Source organism: Zonotrichia leucophrys, chromosome 14 (genome assembly GCF_028769735.1).
Source record: "Zonotrichia leucophrys gambelii isolate GWCS_2022_RI chromosome 14, RI_Zleu_2.0, whole genome shotgun sequence".
In the NCBI taxonomy this organism is placed as follows: domain Eukaryota; kingdom Metazoa; phylum Chordata; class Aves; order Passeriformes; family Passerellidae; genus Zonotrichia; species Zonotrichia leucophrys.
In genome coordinates this window covers 9,603,311-9,629,709 of record NC_088184.1, presented here as the reverse complement: position 1 = coordinate 9,629,709, position 26,399 = coordinate 9,603,311, and the positions used below count along the sequence as shown (strand labels likewise).

General features: G+C 42.1%; 1 protein-coding gene across 1 annotated transcript in view; it reads right to left on the bottom strand.

Annotated features, from left to right (window-relative positions):
• LMTK2 (lemur tyrosine kinase 2) overlaps positions 1-24,970 on the bottom strand; it is a 41,520-nt gene extending 16,550 nt beyond the window's left edge. Inside the window, exons 1-6 of the mRNA XM_064725842.1 lie at positions 24,711-24,970; positions 10,516-10,640; positions 9,583-9,727; positions 7,772-7,845; positions 7,165-7,283; positions 6,369-6,456 (exon numbers count right to left, since the gene is read on the bottom strand). Of these exons, the coding sequence (XP_064581912.1) occupies positions 6,369-6,456; positions 7,165-7,283; positions 7,772-7,845; positions 9,583-9,727; positions 10,516-10,640; positions 24,711-24,864 (705 nt within the window). The 5' untranslated portion in view covers positions 24,865-24,970. The remainder of the gene's footprint in view (positions 1-6,368; positions 6,457-7,164; positions 7,284-7,771; positions 7,846-9,582; positions 9,728-10,515; positions 10,641-24,710) is intronic.
• Between the last annotated feature and the right edge of the window lie 1,429 nt (positions 24,971-26,399).

The following is a 26,399-nucleotide window of genomic DNA, read 5'->3' as shown; positions in this document are numbered from 1 at the left end:
TTAGTAATTAACATCCTAAATCAGACTGCCACATAAAGCCTGTCATGCATTAATAACTTCCATTAAAAAAAACAGAGTTTGATGAGCCTCTGCTTTTAAATGAGATGAGTTTTCAAGTGCTCCAAATCAGCAAAGCTGTCTGTCTGGAAATTTGTAAGGGGCTGGAAGGGAGAGACTGGAGAAGAGTTTCAGACATTGCCAGCTCACCAGCTCTCTGTATAAAAAGCATGGTAATAGAGCCCATTCCAGTCAGAGAATTCTGATGATGGCAGCACTTTTACTGAACCCAGGCAATGCTGAGCAATAGATATGTAATTAATGAGCCCACAGAAGCACTCCATAAATTACTAAAAAAAAAAGCTTTGAAATAGAGGAAAATAATTGAATACTGTCCAAACACTCAGGAAATGGAAGACTTATGTAGTAAGAGAATTCAAGCAAGGGAAAAAAACAAATTTCTGATGCCACTGTTGTTCATTTTCTCACAGTTTGATTTTCAATCCACCAGTCCTGTATTTTTGTTATTTAAAATATAGACTTTCTGAAAGGTTAGCAAATTATTTTAAAGACATTTCTGTATTGAGACTGCACAATGTATATCATGCTTGTTTCACCAGCAGAACATCCTGGGCTTTGTCCATGTCCATTGTCTTCCCAAATCCTGGGCCAGGAAGCTCTTGCCAGAGCAGAGTTCCAAACAATCAGGAAAGGAACAGTGTTTGTGACACACACGGGTTCCAAATGACAGACCCAAGGAACACAAGCCCTGAACTCCCAGCTGGGCTGACTGTAGGTGGCAGCAAGAGCCTGAAGAAAGTCAGACTCTGAAATTGTCATTCATTAAAACAGCAACTGCTTGCTTAGGGCTTGTCCCAGGTGGATTAAGTTCCTAGGATGCCTGAAATGCACCCAGGAATTACTTTTTAATTTTTAAATACATTAGCAACAGCAGTGCTGTGTGACATCCCTTATTTAGTAAATTATTCATGCAGGCACATATTTTTGTAGGAAAACCAACTTTTATTAAATCCAGCACCTTGAAACATACTGGCTATATGTTCCCATTCTGGTCTTATTAAGGCTACAATCAAGGTTAAAAATATAAAATAGGAACTTTTGGTAACATTGCTTGTACCAAACTGGGGTGAACCAATGCTCACACTCAGGGGCTGAACTGCCCTTCAGAAGGTCCTGGAGAAGCTGAAGAATGTTCCAACAGAGACCTTATGAAAATCCAGAAAGACAAATGCAAACTCTCACAGCTGGGAAGGAAAAATCCCCTGCAACAGCATACAGTGAGCAGAGGCAGCTGGGCAGCAGCTCTGCAGGAAGGGAGCTGGGAGCTCCAAAGAGCCCTGAGTGCCCTGGCAGCAGCTCCTGGGCTGCACAGGCAGGGCCAGGCCCAGGGGAGCTCTCAGCACCTCCCCAGATCACACAGAGCCTGTGCTCAGAGCTGGCTGCCCCAGAACAGACAAACTGGAGCAGGTTCAGCAAAAAGCCACCACAAGTCAGGGCTCAGAGCATTTCCCCATGAGGGGAGGCTGAGGGAACCAGGCTCACTCATGGACAAAGACTTCAGCACAATGACTGCCCAACAGAAGTTATTAAGCCAGGCTCCTCCATGGATGGAGGATGAGAGAGATCAGGCATGAGCTGAAACATGGACAGCTCAGACTGAGTGTAAAGAAAAGAATTTTTCACATAAGGACATGAACAGAAGTGCAGGCTGCCCAGAAAGAACATACAGTTTCCATCCCTGGATGTTCCCAGGATTCAGCTGGACAAAGTCAGAGAAATCCAGTCTGACCTCAGGATGATATTGCTTTGAGGAGGAGGCTGGAGACCTCCTGAGCTCCTTGCTAGCCTGAATTACCCTATGATGCTTCCCTGCCTAAAAGCAGACAGTAGCAAAACAGCAACATTATCCCTGCACTATTTTGAGAGCCACAAAATGGCCCTTTATTGACAGACTTTTCAACACAGTAAATATCAAAGGTTATATATATCTGAATAAATGCAGTTCTGCAAAATTCACTGCAGAGATGTCTAAATATAAAAAGCTCAATAATCATGCTTGAGGAAGGCTCTACTTTCTCTCCAACCTCCTCTGCCACTCTGCCTTTCCCCTCCTCTCCTGGGATTCCATGAAGAACTAAATTTTGCCTTTCTTCCCATCCTTCTCTGTTCAGCCATTTTTGTAAATTTTAATACAGTTTTTCTCTGTAACAGCCAGCAGCTGGGGCACACTTACAGTCAGTGTTCTCTGGCAGCTTTTTGTTTGTGCAAATTCCATACTGGGTTCATGTGAACACTCAAATGCTGACATGACTTTCTAACCAGAGGCACTGACAGTTTTAAAACTGATGGTTTTAAAAATGTGAAGCAGTTACCAAACTACATCTACTGAACACATTCTACCAAATTGTCATAAACTGACACGTCCCCCCTTTATTGTTAAACCACACACCACTGATAAATCTGCTCTTTGGCTCATACCCATACTGGCCATGATCATTAAATAGATTCACTGAACTCTTTGATTATGATGTTTTCATTGCAAAGATTCTTTTTTGATTAGAACATGCTTTCAAGGAGCAGTAATTAAAAAAAGAACCAATCACTTCCCCTAACAGCAACATCCCTAAAGTAAGCTACAGAGCATTCCAGGCAAATACTGCATGCTGCTGATCTCATCTGCCCAGGGAATTGCAAGTCTTGAAGAATTTCTGTAAGAATTTGATAGGCAAATCAGCCTCCCAATATACATGCAACTTCCACATTTGAATAACTTTCCTTTTACTCATAAATTATGTCAATCCATTAGAGGATTTGCTGTGCTGACAAAATGCTGGCCACACTCAGGGCTGAGTAATATATTAAAGTTAATAAGACAGCAACCACTATTTTTAACCTGGCATCATTCTGCAATGTTTAACAGTGAACAGTTAACTATTCATAGCAGGCTGCACCAACATACAACACAACTAATATGGGCAAAGGGGCTGTTAGACCTTTTTGAGCATTTCTTTTTACATTTACTATTTTCTAAATAATTTTAGCACAGGCAAAGCATAGAATTTAACAGCTTAAATCACTTATGTGCAACTGACTTCTCTTGTTTCTTTCCCAGCTCTGCAAAGCAAGGGATACAGAGCAACTTGGGTTACATTATAAAATAGACTTAATGGTAGCCAAAACAGTTCTTGCACATGCAACCAGCAATCTTGTGTAACAGAAATGGATCAGGAGTTTCTGTGGCCAAGAAAACAAGCCAGCCAGCCTGCCTGACATTCAGCATTGCCACCCTGACAGCTGTGGTGTCTCTGCACTACAGTTTCCAGTGCCTCTGATCAAAACCTTCCAATGCCAAGGAGTCTGGGAACTGATAATCCAACAGGGCTGCCTGAGCAGCCAGACAAGGTCAGCTGGCCCTAAAAAGGCTACAAATCCAAGCAAGAGAAGCAGCAATCACTCACAGGAGGACACTGTGATAAGCTATGAGTTTGAAGGAGTGTGAATAAAACAACCTCTGTACCCTCCAGACTGAGTTGGTCAGCAGAACAGCCACATTTTTGTTACTCAGTATGCCAAATTTGCTAAACAAGGTCAACAGTGCCACGTGAGCCTCACAAGAACTTATCACCTGAAAATACTGAAATTTCCTATCCAACACAGCTCATTTTCTTGCCATGTTTTTCCAGAACTACTGAATTCTTGAATACACAGGGGATTAAAACAAGTTGACTTTGCTGGATATACACAGACACCACCATAACACAGGGGAAAGAGCTTTAGCTGAGCATTAAAGCACGGACAGCTGAACAGGACCACGGCTCTCACCCTCCCCACCTGAACAAGTCACCACAGCCACTGGAACCTTTAGTCCACCACTTCAGTTCCACCTGCCCTTAAGCTTTTTCTGCTGAAGAATCACTCCTGTGTGTTTTGGAAGTACCTCCATGCACCCCAACTCACCCAATTTCAGGGGAAAAAATACAAACAGAGCTTTGAGATCAATTACTAGAAGTCCAAAAAACCAAAATAATTGCCATTCCAACTGCAGTGATAAAAAACTTCCTGACACTCCCCTAAAAGCCTTTTTACTAAAAAAACCTATTTAGCCATATCTTCTATTCCATCATGCTTCCCTTACTTTCCTTTCTTCTGTCTCTTCTCTGCACTTACTCCAACATTGCCCCCTGCCAGTCCTGGCCCACAACAAGAATCAGAGTTGGACTGAGCTGCTCTCTGGGCCCAGGCTCTGCACCAGCCTGCAAAGGGAGCACTGCCCTGTGTGCCCAGCCCCTGAGCATTTGTGTGCACAAACTCACTCCATCATGCCTAGGAGATACTCAGTGCTACCAAGTAAGAATTATTTAAGTGAGCCAGACTTTAATATGAAAGTTATGTTTAACTGACTGTAATATATAATTTTCTAAAACCAAGTTTTAGTTCACTTGGAATAGAATAATGAACACAGACATTTATTTTCCATTCCGCAGAAATTACCTAACTACACTCAAATTTGTAAAACTACCACTTTAACTGTCAAGCTTACTGCCCCCAGTTAAAGTGAAAATCTATTTTATCCCCTTAAATAAAATCCTTTCCAGATTACTCTGCAGGATCATGACAACTTCTCACATAAAAATGATGAATCAAACAAGGATATTATTTTTTCCTGTGCACCTAAAGTAGGGCAATCTTTAAAAGCTACTCCATCTTCAAATTTAAAGTTGGATTAAATCACATAACTATTTGAAAACATGGCAGCAATGAAATCTGATTTGGATGTATATCTGATAGACTCTATAAAATGCAACTCACTTTCCAGGATCCTTTTAAAGAAGTTCCAATTTGAATAGCAGGTTTAAAAACCAGCAAGTAGTATTCTATTTCTACACTGAAAAACTATGAAAATCTTATCTGTTAACCTTAGGCACAGAGTTTTTAATTGTTAGCAAACCCAGAACATTTCACTTTGATCAGTCACTTAAAAAGTTCAGACATTTCTTCCATTTGGAAAAGAAGGATTTTATCAGCACTTCTGCCTCATTAATTTACCACAGCTAATACATTTAGCAAAAGAGCAGCATGGAAAAATATAGTTATTTAAGGTAACAGATTAATTGATATTTCTCCAAAAACTCAAGTTCATGCTAAGTAATTTAAATTGCCTGAGGCAACTAGAAACAGATTTTTGCACCTGAGTTTAAAGGGAAATTCTGCAGTAGTGAAACTGCTAAAAAAGATCTTGCTGAAATTTATAAATGCAAACTGTCTCATTTCTGAAAGACTCATTCCTTGCTAACACCTGTGCACTTCTGACATCATTTCTGTCTTGACATTTCCCAAGGAACTCTGTTTTGGGTGACATCTGCACACCAAACCTTAAAGGCAGCCACTGAGCCAATGTTTAGACAAACACTTGGGCTCTGGGGTTTGTCTGGTTTTAGTGATGTGTTATGCCACAAGAAAACAATTCAAGTCTTTCCAGCCCATGGATCCAAATTTTCACCTCTCATGGCTCTGCACTCTGGGCACAGTTCAAAGGCTCTGTACATGCTCCCCCTTCCTCCCAACATTCAGGAACATTCCAAGGACTGCAGTGGCTGAGCAAGGCTTTGAGCTGTGCCTCCCATTGCAGGGACCATGTGGCACTGACAGCAGTGGCCTCACCCTTCAGTGGGCTCCTGGCTTTTCTTTTGGTGCCCTGGAGGCACAAGGCAGCTGCTTGGGGGGTAAAAAGGGCATGAGAAAGGAAATAAAAGGATAAGAATGCAGGGAAAATAGAGTACCATAAGAGAAAGGATCAGGAAGAGAATGAAGACAAACTGAAAATTCCAGCTATTAGAATCCATGACTGATATCAGAAGTGAGCCCTCCACTGCATTTTAGCACAAAGCAGCACAGCATGGGTAAAATTTGGGCACTCTGGAGATGGGGGAGAAGGCAGAAGGGAAGAAATCCTTCCATTTTCCTAAATTAACATTTTCACAGAAATGGTAATAAAAGCACATCAAGACTGCAGACAGCAAATATTTTGGATGTGCATGTGATACTGGACTGTGATAAAAAGCTCCCTGCTATGACCCCTCTGCCCTCCAAGCTCCTTGCTGAAGGCAGACAGACACTGGTAACTCCATTATCAAAGAACAACAATTTGCCTCCACAAGCACTTAGAACATACATGATGAACTGAAAAGAGTACAAACAAAAAATTGTAATCGTGGTTCCTCTAAAAATAAACAAACAAAAGACTTTTAAAATTCTGGTTAATCAAAAAACAAGAAAGCAAAAGAATAATTTCATGAGCAAAGGGCAGTAAATATACCACACACAATTTACACCAGTGGAAGTGCACTTACCAAGTCACAGAACTCAAAAACTAGGAGATAAGGAATGGCTTCCACACATTGCCCAATACACTGGAGAACATTTGGATGCTGAAGAATGCTGGAGGGAAAAAATACAGTTAAAGCCAGGAAGATCACAGAGAATGCAACACACTGAAATCCCTACCAGAAGTTTCAACACATTACATGGGAAGGGGTGGCAGGAACAGAAGGTGCAAGTACCAAAGGCACAGATCCCATTTGTACCTTGGTGTTGCTGAAGCGTATCACTGACAGCAGCCAAAACTCACAGGATCTCAATCCCACAAAAGCCAGGATTGCCACATGAGAGTCACACTCATCCTCCCACAACCCCTCATACCAAAAATAAAAGCATGCAACTCATGAACTACACCAAGGTACAGAGCTGGCTACAAGATAAACCTTCTTTTAGCCAGCTTAGTTCCCAGCCAGATCAGTTACTTTTCCAAAATTGCTCCAAAACCCCTTGTGCCAATGCAGCAGAAGGCATGAAGTTTCTCCTGACAAATGCCAACAGCCTAAGCCTAAATGCAAATACAGCCAGGATGTCAGAAAGCACCAAGAAGAGAAAGCTCCTCACTGACCAAGCCTTTACAGCACACCCAGGCAAGGTAAAGCACACTGAGTTATGTGAACACAACTTCTGCTCACTTTGGGTTGAGTGCATTTCACATTTTAAAGAAAAACATTACAGTTATATGGGAGGGCAAGTAGAGACAATAACACTGAACAAAAGCAATATCCATAATTTATCTGCAGCAGAATAAAGCTGTGAAACATTACTTACTAATATGGTTCTCCATTTCTTAAGAATTGTTCTTGCTCCTTGGGACCTGCACTTGCCTTTAACTCCTTCACTATTACCCTTGCTACACTAGTGCCTGTGTAGATCTCTCCAAGGAGAACCTGAAAGAGATTTTGTCTTAAATCAGAGGGGAAAAACATTTGTAGTCTTCCTTTAAAGAAAAACAAGAGCTAAAAACATGTTGCAGGAAAGATTTCCTGGCTTTTTTACAAACACAAACAGAACTTTGATAATTAAATACACAGACTTTAATCTTGACAGCTAATCTACAAGACAGCTTTCAGAAAACATTTTCTAGTGAAGACCACTTATTTACTTTTTTTTTTCTAAAAAGAATTGGTAAAAACAGGAGTGTATGAAATCAAATCCATGGAAATGAAACGTCTAACTACTGTCTAGTAAGAATCTACAGGTAAATTTAAAAAGCACAGATTAGTGCCGTGATTACAGCTAAAAAATGCATGCAAGGAAATATCTAAATTTCAACTAAAATTTTTTATGGTTTTTTCTTTCTTGAGTAGCATTTTAAAATAAATACAGAGGCCTAGTCACCTGAGAATCTGTGCAATATGAAGAGATAACTCCTCACCTTTCCAAACCAGCCATTTCCAATTTCCTGGATGTAGTTTAGACTCTGACGTGCAACTTGAGACTTTGTTCCATCTGTCACACAAGGAAACAAAGGTAACACTATCAAACACTCAGATGGGCAAAGCTGGCAACTGCTGAGGAAGCAGTGCAAGCTTCTGCAGGATTTATACCCAGCTGGGAGCACCAAACCCCAGTCAGATGTAGATAAAATAGGAAGGTAATGTTGTGACAACAGCACTCAAGTGAAACTTTTCTCAGGTCCAGCTTCTAAACTCCACCAGAACACATCCCCAACAAAACCACAGCAACTGTCCTGATGAAATGTCAATTTACATGTTTTTAACATGAATTTAGGTTTTTAACATACTCAGCAAGAAAGCAAAAGGGCCAAGTTCTGCTTCCAATATAAAACTGTACTATTGCCTGTATCAGGGTAGAGAAAATAACCTACTTACAAAAGTCTCCTATGTAAATAAAATAGAAAACCAAGACAAAACTCATTGTTTGTATATCTTAACTATAGTTATACAGAGTTACCATTTCAAGAGAAAAGGTTTGCCTGCTTTATTCTTCAGCCCAACTGCCCTATTTGTAGCTGCCATCTGGAAGGAGGACATTTTTCAACTAAAAATACTTCACATAAGAGCCCAGAGAGGAGGACAGAAAAGAAACCCAGATCTTGGCAGAGGATGGGCAGTAACAATGGCAGACCTCATTCACCAGAAGAGATTCAGCAGTGTTGATCCCTCTGCTGGCAATTGGTGAGGAGCACTAATTGATTTTAAAAAAACCTTTTCTTGTCTGAGAACTCTGGCCCACAATTTATTTCCATAAACTCCATTTAGAGCAGAATTGTGGTACTGGAAGAGCAGAGTTGTATAAATCACTGGAAATGTGCTCCTAAGCATGGTGAAGGCCCCAGCAGTGCAACCACATTTTATCCAAGTACTCAGGCACATTGCCCTCCTTCTGGCAAAACACTCATTGTGACAGCTTCATTGGAACAATTATGGCTACACAGAGAGCTGACAAAATTTTTCACTCAATTTTCCCCAGCTCTTTGAATACTGAGTCATTTGTACAACTGTGCCATTTGTATTAAAGGCACACTGTTTCTTGAAATTTGTACAGGAATTTTACTAGAAGCTTCCCTGGACATGTAATGATCAAGCAACACAAGGAGTATGTAAAATTATGTGAAATAGCACAAAATGAGAGTAAGTACTTTAGGCTAAACTCTGCTTATAATACGATAAGATGCTTAAGTTTCCTTTTACAAAAATTATATTTTAAAGAATACATTCCAAAACCCCTTCCACACAGGGGGATGAAACCTAATGCTCCGTCCTACCCAGATCACATTTACTGCACAAATAGCCTCCAGTGACATCAAGGAAGGGATGCAGCTGAGCAGCAGCACTGCTGTCAAGCAAAGGATTCACTCTTATTTCTATTTAAGGGTGGTGGTTAAAATCCAATGACAACTTAGCCATGAAGAAAAGCACTAAAGAGCAGTCACTAATGTCCCAAGGTACCTCAAACCCTTTAGGTACATAGAGATATAATGACAGCAATCTAGAGAGGGGCTTTTAAGGCAGTTTTGTTCTCTTAAGCTCTCTTACCCTGCCACAGGTTAAGGTCTTACAACTAATAGGTCCCTTATATCATTTACCCTACAAAATACATTGGCTCAGTTTATGGAAATTCTTAACAAGTTATTTATTACAGTAAAATCAAACAAACAGCCACACTCCATTTTAGACACTGAAATGCTTACTTTTGTTTTTGCACTGCAACCCAGAATTTTACCTGTACGAGATGGAAACTGGGAGGGAGTTGGTAAAGCAATATTGGGAACTGAAAGAGTAAACACTTCTGCTGGAGACTGCACAGATGGAGTATCTTCTGCTGGAGGTGTAAAATCTATTTCATCATCAAAGTTATCTTCAAATTCCTAAACAAAAGAAGCCTTAGTAAACAAGCTGATCCTTGCCTTTAAATAAGCACTAATACATTTCTTTCAGTTTGAAGGAGCACTGCTAAGGAAGTTGAGCTTTTTTCCAAGAATGGTGACAGATATTTAGTGTTCTATTCCTTACTTTCCATTAATTGCTGTCTTTAGGATATTAAAGCATTGCTTTTAATAATCAAGGGGTTTTTGCTTAGTTGGGTTTTTGTGGGTTTGGTGGTTTGGGTTTTGTTGGTGTTGTTGGTTTTTTTGCTTTGTTTTGTTTTCACTTGAAATGCTAGCCCTGGCTTTGCATGAATTACCATGACTGCTGAGGCCAAATATTCTCCATTTAGTAACAAGAGCAAAACTCAATTTTAAGAACACTGATTACAGATGTTCCAAAAGTAACAATTCTCTGATGACAATTTCTCAAGAGTTTTGCTACAGTGGATATGCATCTTCAGTGTTCTTATTTGACAAACCCAATCTGCAGACTAAGAAAAAACAAAACTCAGAAAAACAACAAAAAGGTTATTTACAGCAGATTGCCTCAAAGGTGTAACTTTTATTACTAATTCTGATAGCTAGTTATTACTTTGGAAAGGCATTAAAGATCCTTAGTGCAGCAGGGAGCAGTTAGTTAAAACCCACAGGCTGTAGGGACACAGGCACTGGCTGTTCCCGGATGCACAGGGACACTGCAGAGTGAGAGAACTCTCATCAAGTGCTCTGGGTAGCAGGATGCAGCTGAGAACATCACCTGTACACACCCTGATCACTTCAGGCCTTACCTTGAAATCTATCTCAGGGTCTTTACAGCAGGAGACACAGTTTGCCAGCAGAATGACCAGGACTACCAGAGTGCACAGAGACAGAATCACAAAAGATGAAGGAACTTCTGCTGTAGCTCCTTCTCCTAGAAATAAACATGTATACAGTATTATATAAATATGTTTAGCACCCCAACAAGTTCCTTCAAAACATCATATCCACCTGCATTTATTTAAAAATGGGAGTCTGAACATTGAATCCCATGGATGTGATCAAAGCTAAGAAGAAACTGAACAGAGAGGACAAACTGGCAAAATACATCTGTGCTTCACCACCTCCTGCACCATTCTGGACTCACTTGTTCCCAGCTAAGAGGCCTCAGCCAAAGTGATTTGCTGAAGTTTATGATGAACAGTGATAGCACCAAGTCTTGGGATTATGTTTAACTCAATAAATTAATACAAATATCCAAACACAGAGAGTAGAAATCTGGTCTTTTGGAAGATATTTCCCAAGAGCTAAAACACATGACCTACAGGAAGAGGCAGCTAGAAGAAATCCTCACTTAAACTGCACAAAATGTAAAATATATCACTACAGGACAGTATTCTCTCTTTCAATAGATGCATTTGTGACAGCCTGCCAAACACACAAGCTGCTGTCACAAGAGCAATGGATGGAATCAGCTCCACACCATTTCTGGTCTTTGTGATTCACCAGGTGATTGCCTTCATTTCAGGAACTTTAGATTTCCAGCTGTTTTACAAACACTTCAAATAATTTCCCAAAATTTTATACATAAACATCCTACAACACATTTCCTGATATTAAGCCAGGTTATTACTCATGGGATCAAAAGCCTCAAATGGCATTTTAGGAAAATCTTAAGTTATTGCCAGGGGTATTAAACCTATTTTCATTCCTGTTTTCATCTTCAGCAGAGAACAAAGACATGTGGTTCCCTAGGAGACCAGAGCACACATCTGGAGGAGTTGTTTTTGCTGTTGCTGTTTCTTATCAAACAGGTACTGCCACAGGGATCACAGGAGCAGTTGGACCACACCTGATTAAAATGCATTTCGCTATTACATCACTGCCAGAGTGCAACAATGTCAGGTGACCTGGACTGACTGGATTTCAGGAGAGCATTTGAGTATCAATGGGAACGTCTGGCAACAGGACAGGGTGTAAATGAAGCCTCAAAAACAAGAAAAGCAGAAATTGATCACTTGTCAAGGGACACAAACTTGGCCACCTACCTCTTAAACCTTCAAAAAACTGCAAAAAATGAGAGATTTGCAGAAAAAGCTTTTCATCATGTTTCACTGAACACTTATAGAATATTTACTTATTTTAATTACATGCAAAGACTAAACTGACATAATGAAAATCCTGCTTTAAAGTGTGTCAGCACACTTGCAGAAGGTCACATTTTCTGCACAATTAGGACTATTACCTATACAACAAAAATAAAAGTTAGCAAAAATGGAAGGTTTTCAAACAAGTGTTTCTGTTTCTAGTTCCCACAATAGCTTTGGCATTCTAACTCCATTAGGGACTGGGAATACTTCACTGCAGATACTGAGCATTGTTCAACCACAGATCAACAACAATGTGAGGCCACTCACCAGCTTTTAGTCATAATTCTGAGCAGAACAAAGTATCTCTGAAGAGGGCTCTTAATTGAACAATTTATATCCATTTAAATCAAGTCTTCTATGTAACACAATGGATATTTTCCCATTTCTAAGCATCAAGAAGAAAAAAGGGGAGATAACAACTGACATGTGTTTACTTCCTCCAGGTGTTCAGTAGCCTTAATTAGGAGATTAAAAATCACCTGAACTGTTATATATATATACTGTTATAAATATAAACATTCTGTGAAGTCATTAATTACCTAAATTACTGTAACAAACAGACACAGGTAATATAGCTGCAGAAAAAATTTAAGGAATTCCTTTCAACTCCTAATTGAAACCAAATAACAAAAAAAGACCAAAAAACACCACCAACTAAAATTACATTACCAGCTATTACAAATTAGAAGTTCTCAGACATTTTTCCAAACCCACCACACTTTATTTCCAAACAACTTCCTCACCAGCAATTTCACTGAAACAAGAAGTCAGCTCACCTCAGACTACCTAATGAACAGATGCAGATTTCCCCTAACACCACCACAATCCCAATATACTCCTCCCAGTAAAGATCAAGACTCCTGAAGCCCCTCAAATGTTCCATGCACTGGCAGAGCTGGCCAAGGCAGTCCCTGCACACTGAGCTCAGGCTCACAAGCTCTGTCACCACTCACACAAAGCATTCCTGCTGTCTGAGGCCCTCAGAGCAGCTCCTTGAGAGCACGTGTAAAGCACCAAGTGTATAAAACACCAAAAAATGCTATCAAACTTTATTTTGGGTTTCTAGTCACTCTTTTGGCTAACATGAATTTTACAGTGACTTCCTGTTCCCCACACAAACTGAGGGGACGTTTCCCTTCTCAGCAGAACCTTCTGCTCCAAACACCACATCACCTTCCAGGTGGCCTTTCTGAGCAGCCCCTACCAAAACCTGAAGCAGCCTTCAAGCTGCTTTCCTTCCCTCAGTTCTGCTGGTTGTGTTCAATACCTGGCCAGGGGTTTGTGCCCCAGAAGTTCATCAGCTGGCCATGATGGCCCCTCTACCCACAAACCCTCAGCCCTGCTCTATCCCAGCTCCAGCAGCACAAGCACAGATGGAATGAACAGAAATATTGCCATGCTCACTCCCATGGATCCCCACTTCTGACCCCCAGCAGTTACAAGTTACCACAGCAAATCCAGCTAGCAGGATTCAAGCTCCTGATGATCCTATGTACAATAAAGTGAGATATTTATTTAACTCAAAGTGAGACATAATGAGCACTATCAATCACAAGCTGCATTTATTGCACATGTTAGATACACTGCACATGTATTCAGACACTGTATATGAAAAAGATAAGATTTTTTGCTGGAATTCCTTCTGTGAAAGAAACTACACATTTATCAAGCCTAAAGTCCAAGCCTTTCATGCAAGTTACACTGCTCCCCATAATGTAACCATCTCTTTTAAGTGTCCTGGAAAGAATACAGAAAAGAAAAATATTCATTATGCTACCTCCTAACCTTTCATAATTCCCTAGAAATGAAACTGTGTGAAGGAGCAGCAATTAACTGGAGAAAGTAATGATTTTATTTTTTTTTAAAGCAAAGATCACCTTTGAAAAGGGAGCTAATCATTAATTCATTAATGGCCTGGTAAGATGGAAGTCATCTAAACTTCCAAAAGCACAAGGCAATTTTCACATAGAAAATTATGAACAGAAGCTTTAATACAAGAAAAATGCCAATTATCCTGGGCAAGTTTCTGCAACAGTTACAGAACAGCATTCCTGATGACTCACACAAGTAAAAGCCATTTACTAAGAATTACAGAACGCATCTCTGTTTGGATAAACTTTGAAGTTTCTTACATAGTAATTAATAAGTAATATTTTTAATTTGCAGGTTTTTTTTAAAAATTAATGTAAAGTTAAGTATTAAATTATGGCAACCTGTAATTGGGCTAAAATTTATTTTAAGTGAAGCTATTTTAATAGCTTGCATGAATACATATTCAGTGACAGAAGTTACTGATTAAGTATTGGAACTGGTCTTTGTGACAAAGTGCTGAAAATCTGCTGCAGTATAACCTCATTTGCATTTTTCAACTATTTCCATCCAATGATTAATTCACTGGAGCTTGGGAAAATGACTTGGAAATAGAAGATGTTTAATACACCCTTTTGTTTGTAAATTGTGGAAGTATGAAGCAATGACATTTATTTTATGGTCCTGACTGAAAAAAGCAACCAGCAAGAAATCCATTCTAATGAATGCAGGGGACCATTTTATAAAGTCATCACACAGGAATGTTCCTAAATTAAAAAACCTGTTAACAAACATTGTAAATTGAAATAACTTTAATATAAACCTGGATAAACTCCAATAAACACTTAATTTCATAATTATTGCAGAAGTTAAGACTCTTAATATCACATATTCTGGAGAAGTTAAGAGATTTACTTAGCACAGTAGTTTAAAACCCTGCCATATTTACTGTAACCCTATACAGTAACAACTTAAGGCATCTTAATATCCACCCAGAAGTGAGAATCTGTTCTTTAGGAAAGGAACCACCAAACAGATTAAAAAATACTCTCTCTAACATGCCAACAGTAAAAGGCTTCCAGTCAGCTAATACAAACAGTCTAGACTGGTTTGCTTTGCTCTATCCAAACCACTTAAGGCAGAGGAAGAGGCCTGGATTGTATCAGCCCTGTATTAAAATAAGCAGGAGATGATGCAGCTGCGTCACTGTGTTACTGCAAGGTGAGCACCACAGAATGCTCCACAAAGCTCTGTGCAGCACGTGTCCATCCCAAAATGGCACCTAGATGGTCCTGAATTAGCAGCACAGAAAATCAGGTGTTCTTTCAAAGCTATACAGGATTAAATAAATGTATTTATGTTATTTACCCACATTTTAGAAGTACACAGTATCATAAACAAGTGAAAGCCCTGGCTGAGGCAGATATTTAATTAGCAGCTACTGAAGCACATTCCTCAGCACCTCTGAAGATGCCATTTCCCAAGCAAGCTCTTCACTACAGCCTAAATTTGAGCACAGCACATGAGAAGTCAAAGGCAGCACACAGGCAAGCACACCAAGGGGCTCACTGAGGAAACAGCCATGATGAACTGTGCTGCCATTCTCAGGATCAAGTACAGACCTGAGAGCACACCCAGCAGGGTTTATTGCAACGTTTCAAGGGCTGGAAAATGTTATTTTCATACAAAGCATTTCAAAGTAACTTCCATAGGCCAGGGTTCCCTATACCTTCCTTTCTTTTACATCTCCATTCTTCATAGGACAGATCTCCAACCACCAAATGCAACACCTAAGGAAACCCAGGTTCTTTTTCCATGATTGTTTCCCTTCTCTATCCCATTTTTCAGTCTGTCCCCGATACTCAGATACCCTCATGTCATCCACCTGTACCATCCTTTGGTATCATTAATTACAAGTAATGAGTGTGCCAACTTAGCCAAATATTCCATCTACTGTTACTTGTCAAGCAACAGCCTCCACTCAGGACAACACAGGACCAGGTGGAGCTGCCCATGCATGAGGGATGCTGGGCTTGCCTTTCTTTCACAGATTAGGAAAGGCCAGGATGCCTCAACTCTTGATTTTGGTTCAATGTGAGTAATCACATTATTAAGGTCTCCACCTTCAGAAAACTGGGCTAGAAATGCATGATTGCAGAGTTGTAAGCACAGGGAGAAAGAGCAGTAAATGCACATTGCAGACAGGAGCAGTGCCCTCATAAAGGCGTTCCCCACTGCCACAAAGGCAGCGTCAGGCACAGATAAATTAAGCATTATTGGGGCACTGTGAACTTCAAGGGAGCATCTGATTTTAAGCTTTCAGCACAGTAGTTGCTATGCAACAACAGTCCCACTGCATAAGCAAGAGCCCATTTCCTTTCAAGAGCAGCTATATAACTGGCACTAATAGCTAGAACTATTTCCAGCACAAATCCAGCATGACAGCAGTCACTTAAACTGTCTCTTGGACACACTCAAATTATATGATCATGAACTAAGATGCTGTTTTATGACACCAAGTCAGAACAGCACAGTCTTTAAAATACTAATGAATGACCAAATCTAATTCTGTTCCCTAGCTGAACCCAGGGCATCTTTCATAAACTTTGTCAGTTTACTTACTCTGCTTTTAACAAATATTAAAGCAACCACATTTAAAAGTGTAATATCACCCTAATTTATAGTGGTTTTGACAAATGTGATTTTAAAAGCTATCCCAACTTTCCTAAATAATGCTGTCATTCTGTTCTACGCCAGCAATTAAGTGGGAAAGTGCTATCAACTCCTACCCAGCTCTCCACAAGTCAGATGCAGATCATTATCTTTCCCTCATAAAGAGTTTCTCCTGCATTTATTTACACCCTGAAGTCTTCAGAGGTTTGCTACTAATAAGCACAAAACCATACAGACAGAACCAGGCTTATAAATTCAGATGGCCTGCAGGTAACAGGCAGAATACTGAGCCAAACCTCTACTCAAAATTATTTTAGACACATCTATTGTGTAATGCCTGATTTGTATGACAAGGTAAAGCACAACAGACACTGCAACTCCTCCATTTCACAACAAAAAAAACCCAACCAAACTCAAGCACATTCCATTCGTTACCACATTCCTGTAATCTCAATTTTTTCCTGCTATGCTCCATTTAACAACTGAGCCAAAAAAAGCATCATTTTCAAGATTAAGTTTCTGAAGAAATGGGTGCAGTACCATTATTTAGTTGTGCAATGCTATAGCACAATGGGCTTTAAAACACATTAGAAGGGCATTTAAATCACCAACCTTCAGCTGAGATACAACACAAGCAAACAGAAGTTTTGAAGGAGTGGTATTTGCATTTCAGACATTCTTTTGAAAAGAAAATGAAGAGAATTTTAGTGTGAGAAAGACACTCCAAATTCCAATCAGCCCTTTGCTTTGAATGGCCATTACCAGTACAGTACCAGTACTACAGGAAGAAACATTCCCAGGATCTCAGATATTCACTGGCTTGCTGTCCTCAACACAATGGCAGCACCTTAGTGAAATCTAAAATGGTTCCAAATGCCCAGAGTATTTCAGGAATAGACTGGAAATGTTCCTTCAGTGAGCAAATCTCTAAGAACAGACACACAACACTGCTAAAGGAACTTTAACATTTCTCAGTCTACACCTGGAATTTTCAGCATTCACATCCTTAGTACTTAAGACACTCAACTAAAGCACAAATGTTTATTATCTTACAACAATAACCTAGAACAAACTGTTGAAAATATTATTAACTGAAGAGTTGTTTCAAAAGTCTGTCTTCCCATGACATTATTGCTACCCTTACATTGGATAATGCAAATGTCTAATGCATTACTAATAACAGTAACCCTCACTATTATGTACCCTTTTGCAAAAGCACTTTATCACTGATTTTATTCTTCTTTCTATGAAAAATTCTACTTCTAGATATAGTCTCAAGGAAAAAAAAAACTCTTAGGGACTTATAGCTACAGCTATCCAAGTTACTTGTGCACAATTGTGCTTCCTCTCTGAAAACAAGAAGCCGTAACTAACAGCTTGTCAATAAAACAATTTCCTGGCTAAACCTGAATTGTGCCACATGGCCCAAATCAAAGTCTGGCACTTGGAAAGATACAAGTAAAATGACAAGACTTCAGCAGTAGTGTGGGGAAAAACTCAAAAGTCAAATACAAGTCTGTTCCCATATTCCTCTAGACAGAAATTGAGACATTTCATCCCTCTACTCAACCTGTCCATGACAATCCCTCCCTTACCCTGGAACTCCACCAGGACCCTCATGGGCAGGTGGGTGGGATGAAAGGCCAAGGCACAGGCAGAGACAATTCTCCTGAAAAGCCAACAGCTTTTCTTCTTTACAACAATTAACCATCAGCAAAAAGAGTAACAAAGACAGCAACAAGGCCATTTCTTACAGAGTGTTCCCCATGAAACAATAAAAACGCCTCTGACACTCCTCCAGCCTATCCTGAGTTCTGGATATATTTCTATAGTGCCAAAAGCCAGTTGCACAGTTAAATGTGTTTTGTGGACACATGACCCTGAAATATCACTGTCCTATGTAATAAGTTACAATATTTTCAAGAAGAAACCTTAGCTACTTCATATCACAATTGGATGTGTAATTCTACGTCAAGAATTCTTGGCAAATTATTTCTGTCCTTTTGTCCTTAAAAAGAACAGGAGTATATCCTGCAGTATAAGCCAATATTTTTTTCAAACTACTTTACCCCATGTTCCCCTAAATGCTTTTACAATGTGCTTCAAATGAGTTTCTTCTGCATGTGCTTAAATCCACGGAGTGTGTTAGGGTGGCACATGCTCCATATCCTAAGGCAAGAATATCCAGGGCAATGCTGGATCTCCTGGAGCACAGCATCCCAGAACTGCACTGCTCTGCTCCTCCTGCTCCTGAGCACTTGTCCTGGCCTGCATATTGGCTGAACAGTCAGTAACCAGCACAACTCTGAGCTGGGATTAGTTTTACATTACTGACCTTATTCTATTATCCTACAAGTCTTCCCAGTAATGGCAGAGAATTACTCACATAACAGCATACTGCTCAATTTTAATAAGCACTAAATATAGGCTGCTACTTCAAGTGTTTACAGAGTGAGATCTGTTTGAAGTTTCAGTGCTAGAATCTCATGTTTGCACAAAGGCATCTTAAGACAAGGCAAAAAATATCCATGTTAAATAATTATGTGCCTTATGCCTTCATGGCAGTGTTTCTGGAAAATCTGGGTAGCATTATCCTCTTGCAAATGTATCACTGACTCTTAATTGCATGTATGTGCATACATGTACATACACTCACAAAATTCTGCTGAGCACACTTTATTCTGTACTGCTAGATGATGGTTTTGACAATTCCTTCTCAAGTACTTTTTTTATTTTTCATCTGCTATACAACAAGGCACAGGAGTTGCAGTTTGGGGTTTTTTTAACACAGGATAGACCATAATAATTCAAAGTAGCATGAGATGATCACACATCATGGTTCCTCCAAGCACCAGAAAAGCATTATCTGCAGCATGGAAACCAAAAGGACAGTATCTCTTTCTCCTACCATGTGACAGCAACACAAGCCATTAAGATACAATGCCTTTGAAGAGACTAATTTCAGTTCACGGGAAAGAAATCCATAAATGCAACTTTCATGTGATGGGATTTTCCAGAATCTTGATTTTATAGCTGATGCCTTTCCAACTCCAAGTACAGCTGAGTTAAGAAATGCAGGAGAGAAAGGAAGCAGCAGCATTTTGTAAAAAGAGCTTATTAGATCTATTTCTCATCCCTATTCATTGCTAAAGGATCCCTGGGCAGAAGAGGCCATCGAGAAAGTGATTGATTTTGGAGAACTGGATCTGCTCTACAGGCTGAAAGCTTAAAAGTCAGCACTAAAAAAATCTCCTGTTACTATTTTCTACACATCTTTCATACCACGCTGCAGTGGCAGTCCCAAAAGAGTCATGTCACTGTTAAGTCACTACAGAGATGTTTTCTTATCAGGAAGGAAACTTTTGTAAGTGCAGCAGTGTTGGACAAGGTGTTACTTTGCACAGCATTTCATGCTGAAAATCACTCAGAAGACATTTTCCTGACAATGTGCTCCCCACCACTACCTTGCCTAAGCTGTATATGGCACCTTGCTACAGACAGCACTTAAAGCACACGTGCAGCCTGAAAGGACTATCCTGACACATTTTGCACATTTCTGCTTATAAAAGCTGACAAAATGTTTCTTGTATCTAGACGTTGCTCAAGACCTTTCATAACAGCAGAACAATGAAAACAAAGAGCTCATACAGAGTAACAAAAGCATTGAAGCTTTTGCAAATTGTATCCAGAACTGTATCAAGCCCCAGACATTAAGTGCCCAGACCAAACAGGAAGGCAGCCCCAAAATAAAAGCTAAGGACGACTCCAGTACTCCATGTGCTGTCCTTCTGCTGCAGAGCTGCAGTGTTAGTGCTGAAACAGAACTGGGATTTTTGCAGCTCTGGCATTACACAGCCTGAGGTCCCTTTATCCCACGCAGATAAACTGTGTGTGAACAGTGACTGGAACCAGACTACAGCAAGCACCCAGAAAATTACTCCCAATCATATTTACCTATCCAGAATGGTGGATCTTTTATATTTTTATGCAGGGGCACAACCAGCAGCCAGCAATGGGCCCTTTCAAACCAATGCCCAGCACCTGATGCTGTGCCAACAAACCTTCAAACACTCTCTGATCATCGCTATCTTAATATGCTGCAATGATACCTGGGGAATTACTAAATACACCCAAGCATTCAAGACATGAGAAATTGCTTCAGAAAGTGACCTCGTGCTATGAGGACTCTTTAGTTGTAGCAAAGTCCAGACACTTTACAGCCACAGGCAGAGAAAGCAAAGCAAGGCTGTGAACAAAGCTCTGCATGGAACATCCCTGCAGGCCAGAGTCAGGGCTGGCTTCTTACCTCAACCTCACAGATACAAATGAAAGATAAAAGACAAATTTCCAGTTCAATTTGTTTAGTTCTATGATTATTTAGTTCCTGGGACAGAAACTATAAAATGAAATACAGGGCCAAGTAAACAAATTCAGCTTGAAAGGGAGGAAGCATAGACAATTCCCATGAAAGGCACAGACCACAATTAAAATCCCCACTGTAAAAGCAAGACTCTTCTTAACTTCCAGTGATTTGAGTTGCTAACTTGCATACACTTGGAAAAGGGCTTTTCTCATTGTGTGCAAGTCACAGACATTTTACACTGTACCAAACCACAGGCCACAACTGCAACTTGGCCCCAGTCTGACAGAGCTCCAAGTAAAACATCAAGCCAAAGCAACTCAAAAGCAACAATTTTCCCAGGAGTATGTATGTACTACAGAGCTCATCTTCATGCAAAACAAAAAAATGTGACTTCATCTCAAAGTTTTTACTTGTCATCTGAGGCCAGCTGACTGAATATTTAGACACTTCAGATTCATACAGCTGCATGAATATTTAGATACTCCAGATGAACATCTCTGGATATTATATACCAAATTCTAATAATCTCTTCTTGGATCCTGCATGACCAAGTCCACCAGCAGAGACTCCCTGCCACTGACACCCAACTGGCCAAGGCTCTCAAAAAGCAATGATGCAGGCACCAAGTCCAGCTCCTCACTCAACTGATCAGACTGTGCAGTCATCACAAGTGTGAAACTGAACACACCTGTTAAAATGCCACCACCTATTCAAGTTCTACAAGATAATAAAAGTATTTTTGAGTCCCTCTTCTTTGTATTTGCAAAGACTTCATTGAGCACAGAGATGATGAAAACACTTAGTCTGACATCACACACACACTTGATTCAGATGCTCAGTGGAATTAAGGTCAAGTATGGAAATCCAAGTCAGAACTGGGAGCCTGAATGTACATGTGCAGCTTTAGCACAGCAAAGCAGCCATGGCAGTTTGTGATGCTGCTAAACACTGCTGCAGGAAGGCAGTGCCCGAATGTCCTTCCTGCAGCCACACAGCTGGGACTGGGAGCCACGTTAGGCTGAGGCACTTGGGGAAAATCCCCAATGCTCTGCAGGTGAAAGCCAACTTCAACACCTCAGCCTTGAAACTCCTTTCCAGCACAACTGCCCCAGCTCTTACCTCCAGGATAAGGTCAAACCCTAAGTTCAGAACTAGCACAGTACATATCAGTATCCTTTTTTTCCACTCCCAGAATAAATTAAATCTAAGTTGGGTAAAGTATTTTTAGGCAGCAGCATCTCCAACAGCTTGTTTTTTCATATTTCCTAAACAATTGCTATGAACCTTACCAAGGAAACAGTTCAAGCTTGATTTCCTTTACCTTCTCTCCTTATTGTTGGATAAAAAAAAAAATTACAGAACACCTTGTCAATGCAAGCAATTTGAAGCCACACTTGAGAAGAGCAGCATCATTCCTCTCCATCAGGGCCCTGGCACCTGACAGCTCCCAGGCACCCAGGCTGGCAAACTTCCACTGCATGCCCACAAACTGGAGCAGTTTTGCTCAAGGAATCCAATCTAGTCTTGCTAGAACCTGCCCATCACCACTTCCAGCATTCCAGCTTCCTCCCCACAGGAGAATTTATTACAGGTATACTTCATGAAAGATTCTATAAAATTCCTTACAATAACTACAGGCACTTTCCTCCCTTTTCTGTGGATCCCATCTTTCCTATTACAAGCAACACACAAAAATGTTTCTCCATTGCCAAAGAAGCAGCCATTCTTGCTAGGTGAAGAATTGTGGGATTCTAAAGCAATTTTGAAACCAGTTAGTAATCATTCTATGAAAAGCCCATTAATTTCCTCTCAAGTTTCCAATCCCTGTGTCTCAGACCAAGTGTCACAGTCAACTGCAAGAACTGCCAAGGTCCAGAACGGAGCCCACCACCCCCTGCCAGCCCCAGCAGAGGAAATCAAAGCAGCCTGTCATGGGACACAGGAGAGACATTCACAACGTGGCTGAATTGTTTCTAAACACAACCCATGACTCCTAACCCTGCAAAATAACACCACAGGTTTGTCTTCAGACAGGTTTAAAACCTGCCCAGAATGACAGAGAAGGTTCAAGCTGAACCAGTCTCATTGTCATTCTCAGGAAGGAAGAAAAACAAAGGCCTTGTAGCTTTCCCCACTTCCTGCTGCTCACACAGGTGATGGTACAGGACATGCTGCAGCCTAAGAACCTGTTGCACTCAAAGCCACCAGGCACACATTATCTCAGGCAGGAGGAAATCCTCCCAGCAGAAGTGATGCCAGTGAAACTGGAAAAGGCACCTAATGAAGCCCTAAAGTTTCAATCCTAAATATCCATCAATAAAATAACCCAAATACATGGTCTCTTACATGGCAAAGACACAGGAGAAAGCAGCAGCTTCATTTCCTGGAGCTCACTGGGTTTCCCATGACAGCATCTGGACAGTTGGCTGAACCTGAGCTAACATCCCATGTATACATGCTGTGGCCTAAATATAACCAAAACCTACGGATAAAATTACAGGGTCTCATTCATGTTGTATGAGCCCAATATCACAGCATCAGAAATATTTCTCTTAGCAGTACTGCAGTCAGCACACCTTTTAAATTATAGAATTAAAAAAAAAAACAACAACAACACTTTAATACTATGTCCTGCAATTTGTCCAATTAGCTTTTTATTTTGAGAATAAAGCTTTTTACCACTGCCATGGAAGTTATGCTTTGTTCTCCCATCTGTGTAAGGTACATGCATAGTCCTCATAGAAAAGAGAAAATTGTATTTAAAAAAAATTGACATTTGACATTTCCCTTTAAATAGGAAAATTAACTGCATTTCAAGGAAAGTAAGACCCAGGAAAGACATTATAAAAACCTTCATACAGAACTGATTCTGCTGTCTTCCCTTATTAATATTATTTCCAAATTAATATTATTTGGATAAACCTGAAGTATTTTATAAATGAAAATATTATCATGTAGGATCAAAGGAAATAAAGATTTGACTGACAGTTTTCTCTTTTTCAGAAGTCCACTTTTACACAAAGCATGAAAGAGCTCAAAGCCAGCTGATGGAGGGAGTGACTTATGAATTCATAAATGTTCTGGGAAGGAAAAACTGGGAAAGAGACACAGGTCCAAAAATAAAGGAAGTATGGGTTCCACTCCCAGTTCTGATACTTGGTGTGGAAGAGCAGCCAAATTACCTAATCTTTGTGCTTCGTATCTTTCCCTCCCCACTGCTCCTGCTCCTCCCTCAACATCTTGTCTAGTTAAGCTGTACAACTCCTCACGGCTAAAAGGGAATCTCAGCACACACTGCAACCAACCCAGCCCTCACAAAATTCAGTCCCAATACAATGTTATGTTTCCAAGTCCCAATGAAACACCAACAATAAAAATTAATCAAACACATAGCTGGTACCTGTGAATCCTAATAAACCTCTGATCAGTCAGTCCTACGACTGCGAGGACATATTGTTTAGTTTGTGCCTTTAAGACAAACAGGAAAATAAGCAGGAAAATCGAAGGAACTCAGCGTTACCTGACATACGAGAGAAATAAATGTGAACTACAGGACTATTTAGAGAGCCGGGCCCGGGGGGGCCGGGGGGGAATCCGACTAATCTGACCGGAAAACAGGGAAGTGCCGTCTGCCCCGAGGAGCCTCCACCCAGGAACGGGAGTCCCGGTGATTCACAGGCAGAGCCAGAAAACAGAAAAACCCCGCCGAGCCCAGAGCAGGCGAAAGCAGCAGCACCACGGGCAGAAGGTCTGCGGTAAACACAGACAGAACAATCCCGCAGCTCAGTGTCAGGCTCTGAGCGATCCACAGCGGGATATCGCCCGCTGCCAGCGGCACAGCCGTGACCTACAGCCGGGGAGCCCCATCCGCCCGCCGTGCCCTTCCCGACGCTTCGGCGGAGCCGTGCCCGCAGCACGGGGGAGGGACGGGGGCTCGGAAACCCGCAGTGCCGCCGCTCCCGGGCCCCGCCGCGGAGCCGCGCCCCCGGCCCCGCTCCCCCGCGCTCACCTGCACCTGCTGGCGGCAGCGGAGCCGCCTCGCCGCTCCCCGCGAGCGGCCACAGCAGAAGGACGAGCCCGAGCAGGTGTCGCGGCCCGAGGAGCCGCGGGCCACCGCCCCCCCGCCGCCCGGCGCTCCCGCCGAGCCCCCCGCGCTGCCGCATGCCGTCCGCTCCCGGACCGAGGCCCGGCGCCGAACGAGGGGCTCGAGGTTCTCAGCGACTCCGGGGAGCCCCCGCGGCAGCCGCCGCCCCTCGACTCCGCGGCATCGGCCCCGCCGCCGCTCCTCTCACAGAGCCCCACCGGCCGCCGCCGCCGCCATCTTCCGGGCTACCTGACCGCGACGGGGCGGGGCGCGCCGCTGATTGACAGCCCGAAGCACCAATCAAACCGCGCCTCGCTCTCAGGAGGCGGCTCCACTGGTTGGGAAGGAGCTAACCCGTGATTGACAGCCATATCAGCCAATCGATCTGCAGAGGACGAGCTAGGGCGGGGGAAGGCTGCGGCGCGAGAGCAGCGGCTCGCGGTTGCCAATCAATCCGCGCTCGGAACGGCTGGAGGGGGGCGGGGCGTCCCTCGGATTGACGGCTCGCTCCGCCAACCGGCTGGGGGGGCGGTGCGGGAAAGGCGGGACTTGGCCAAGCCCGCGCGCAGGACTCGAGGGCGCAGCGGGAGCGGCTCCCCCTGGCGGCTGAGTGTCTCCTCAGGGCCGGGGCGGGCGTGGAGCCCCTCAGAGCTGCCCCGGGACCGGCCCTGCGGGAGCAGAGAGCCCGGGCAGCCCTTGGGATCAGCCCTACGGAGCACAGAACCACTGCTGCCATCCCTCGGGATCAGCCATGGGGAGCACAGCCTCTGCTCCATCCCTCGGGATCAGCTTTGGGGAGCACAGAGCCTGCTCCATCCCTCGGGATCAGCCATGGGGAGCACAGAGCCCCTGCTCCATCCCTCGGGATCAGCCATGGGGAGCACAGAGCCCCTGCTCCATCCCTTGGGATCAGCCTTAGGAGCACAGCCCCTGCTCCATCCCTCGGGATCAGCCCTGCAGGGCACAGCCCCTGCTCCATCCCTTGGGATCAGCCATGGGAAGCGCAGCCCCTGCTCCATCCCTCGGGATGAGCTCGGCCCGTTCCCGCTGCTCTGCGGGGCTGATGAGCCCCAGGTCAGACACTGGGACGGGCACACCACCCTCCCTCTGCAGCCCGAGCGTTTCCAAGGCTGGAGGTGACCTTGTTGAATTATTGATACCAGCGGGGTTTAGAAATAAAGATTATTCTCGTTTAGGTCTGTGATTATGCTGAACTTGGAGTACATGAAAATGAGGTGTCAGCTCTAAGCAGCATAAATGCAAGTGTTAATCCTAAGCAATCAGAGCTCTCTGCAGTGAGGAAACAGGGAAATACCATATGACTAACAAACCTGATTTCCGTTTTCCAAATAATTTAACAAAAAGGCTAATTATGTCAAGATTATATAATGACTTTGGGAGCACAGATTGTCCAGATAAATGTACAATGAGTGCACCCCTGGGAATACATGAAAGAAAAGTTTTGTGTTCAAAGCAGTATTTGGAACATGGTGTCCAGGAAGACAAAACACAAACCTAAATCCCCGCTGTCCCTCTGAATTTGTTCTACCATGGGGATATACTTGAATCAAACTATTCTTACCAAGTGTGTGGTAACCTCAGTCTGCTATCTTC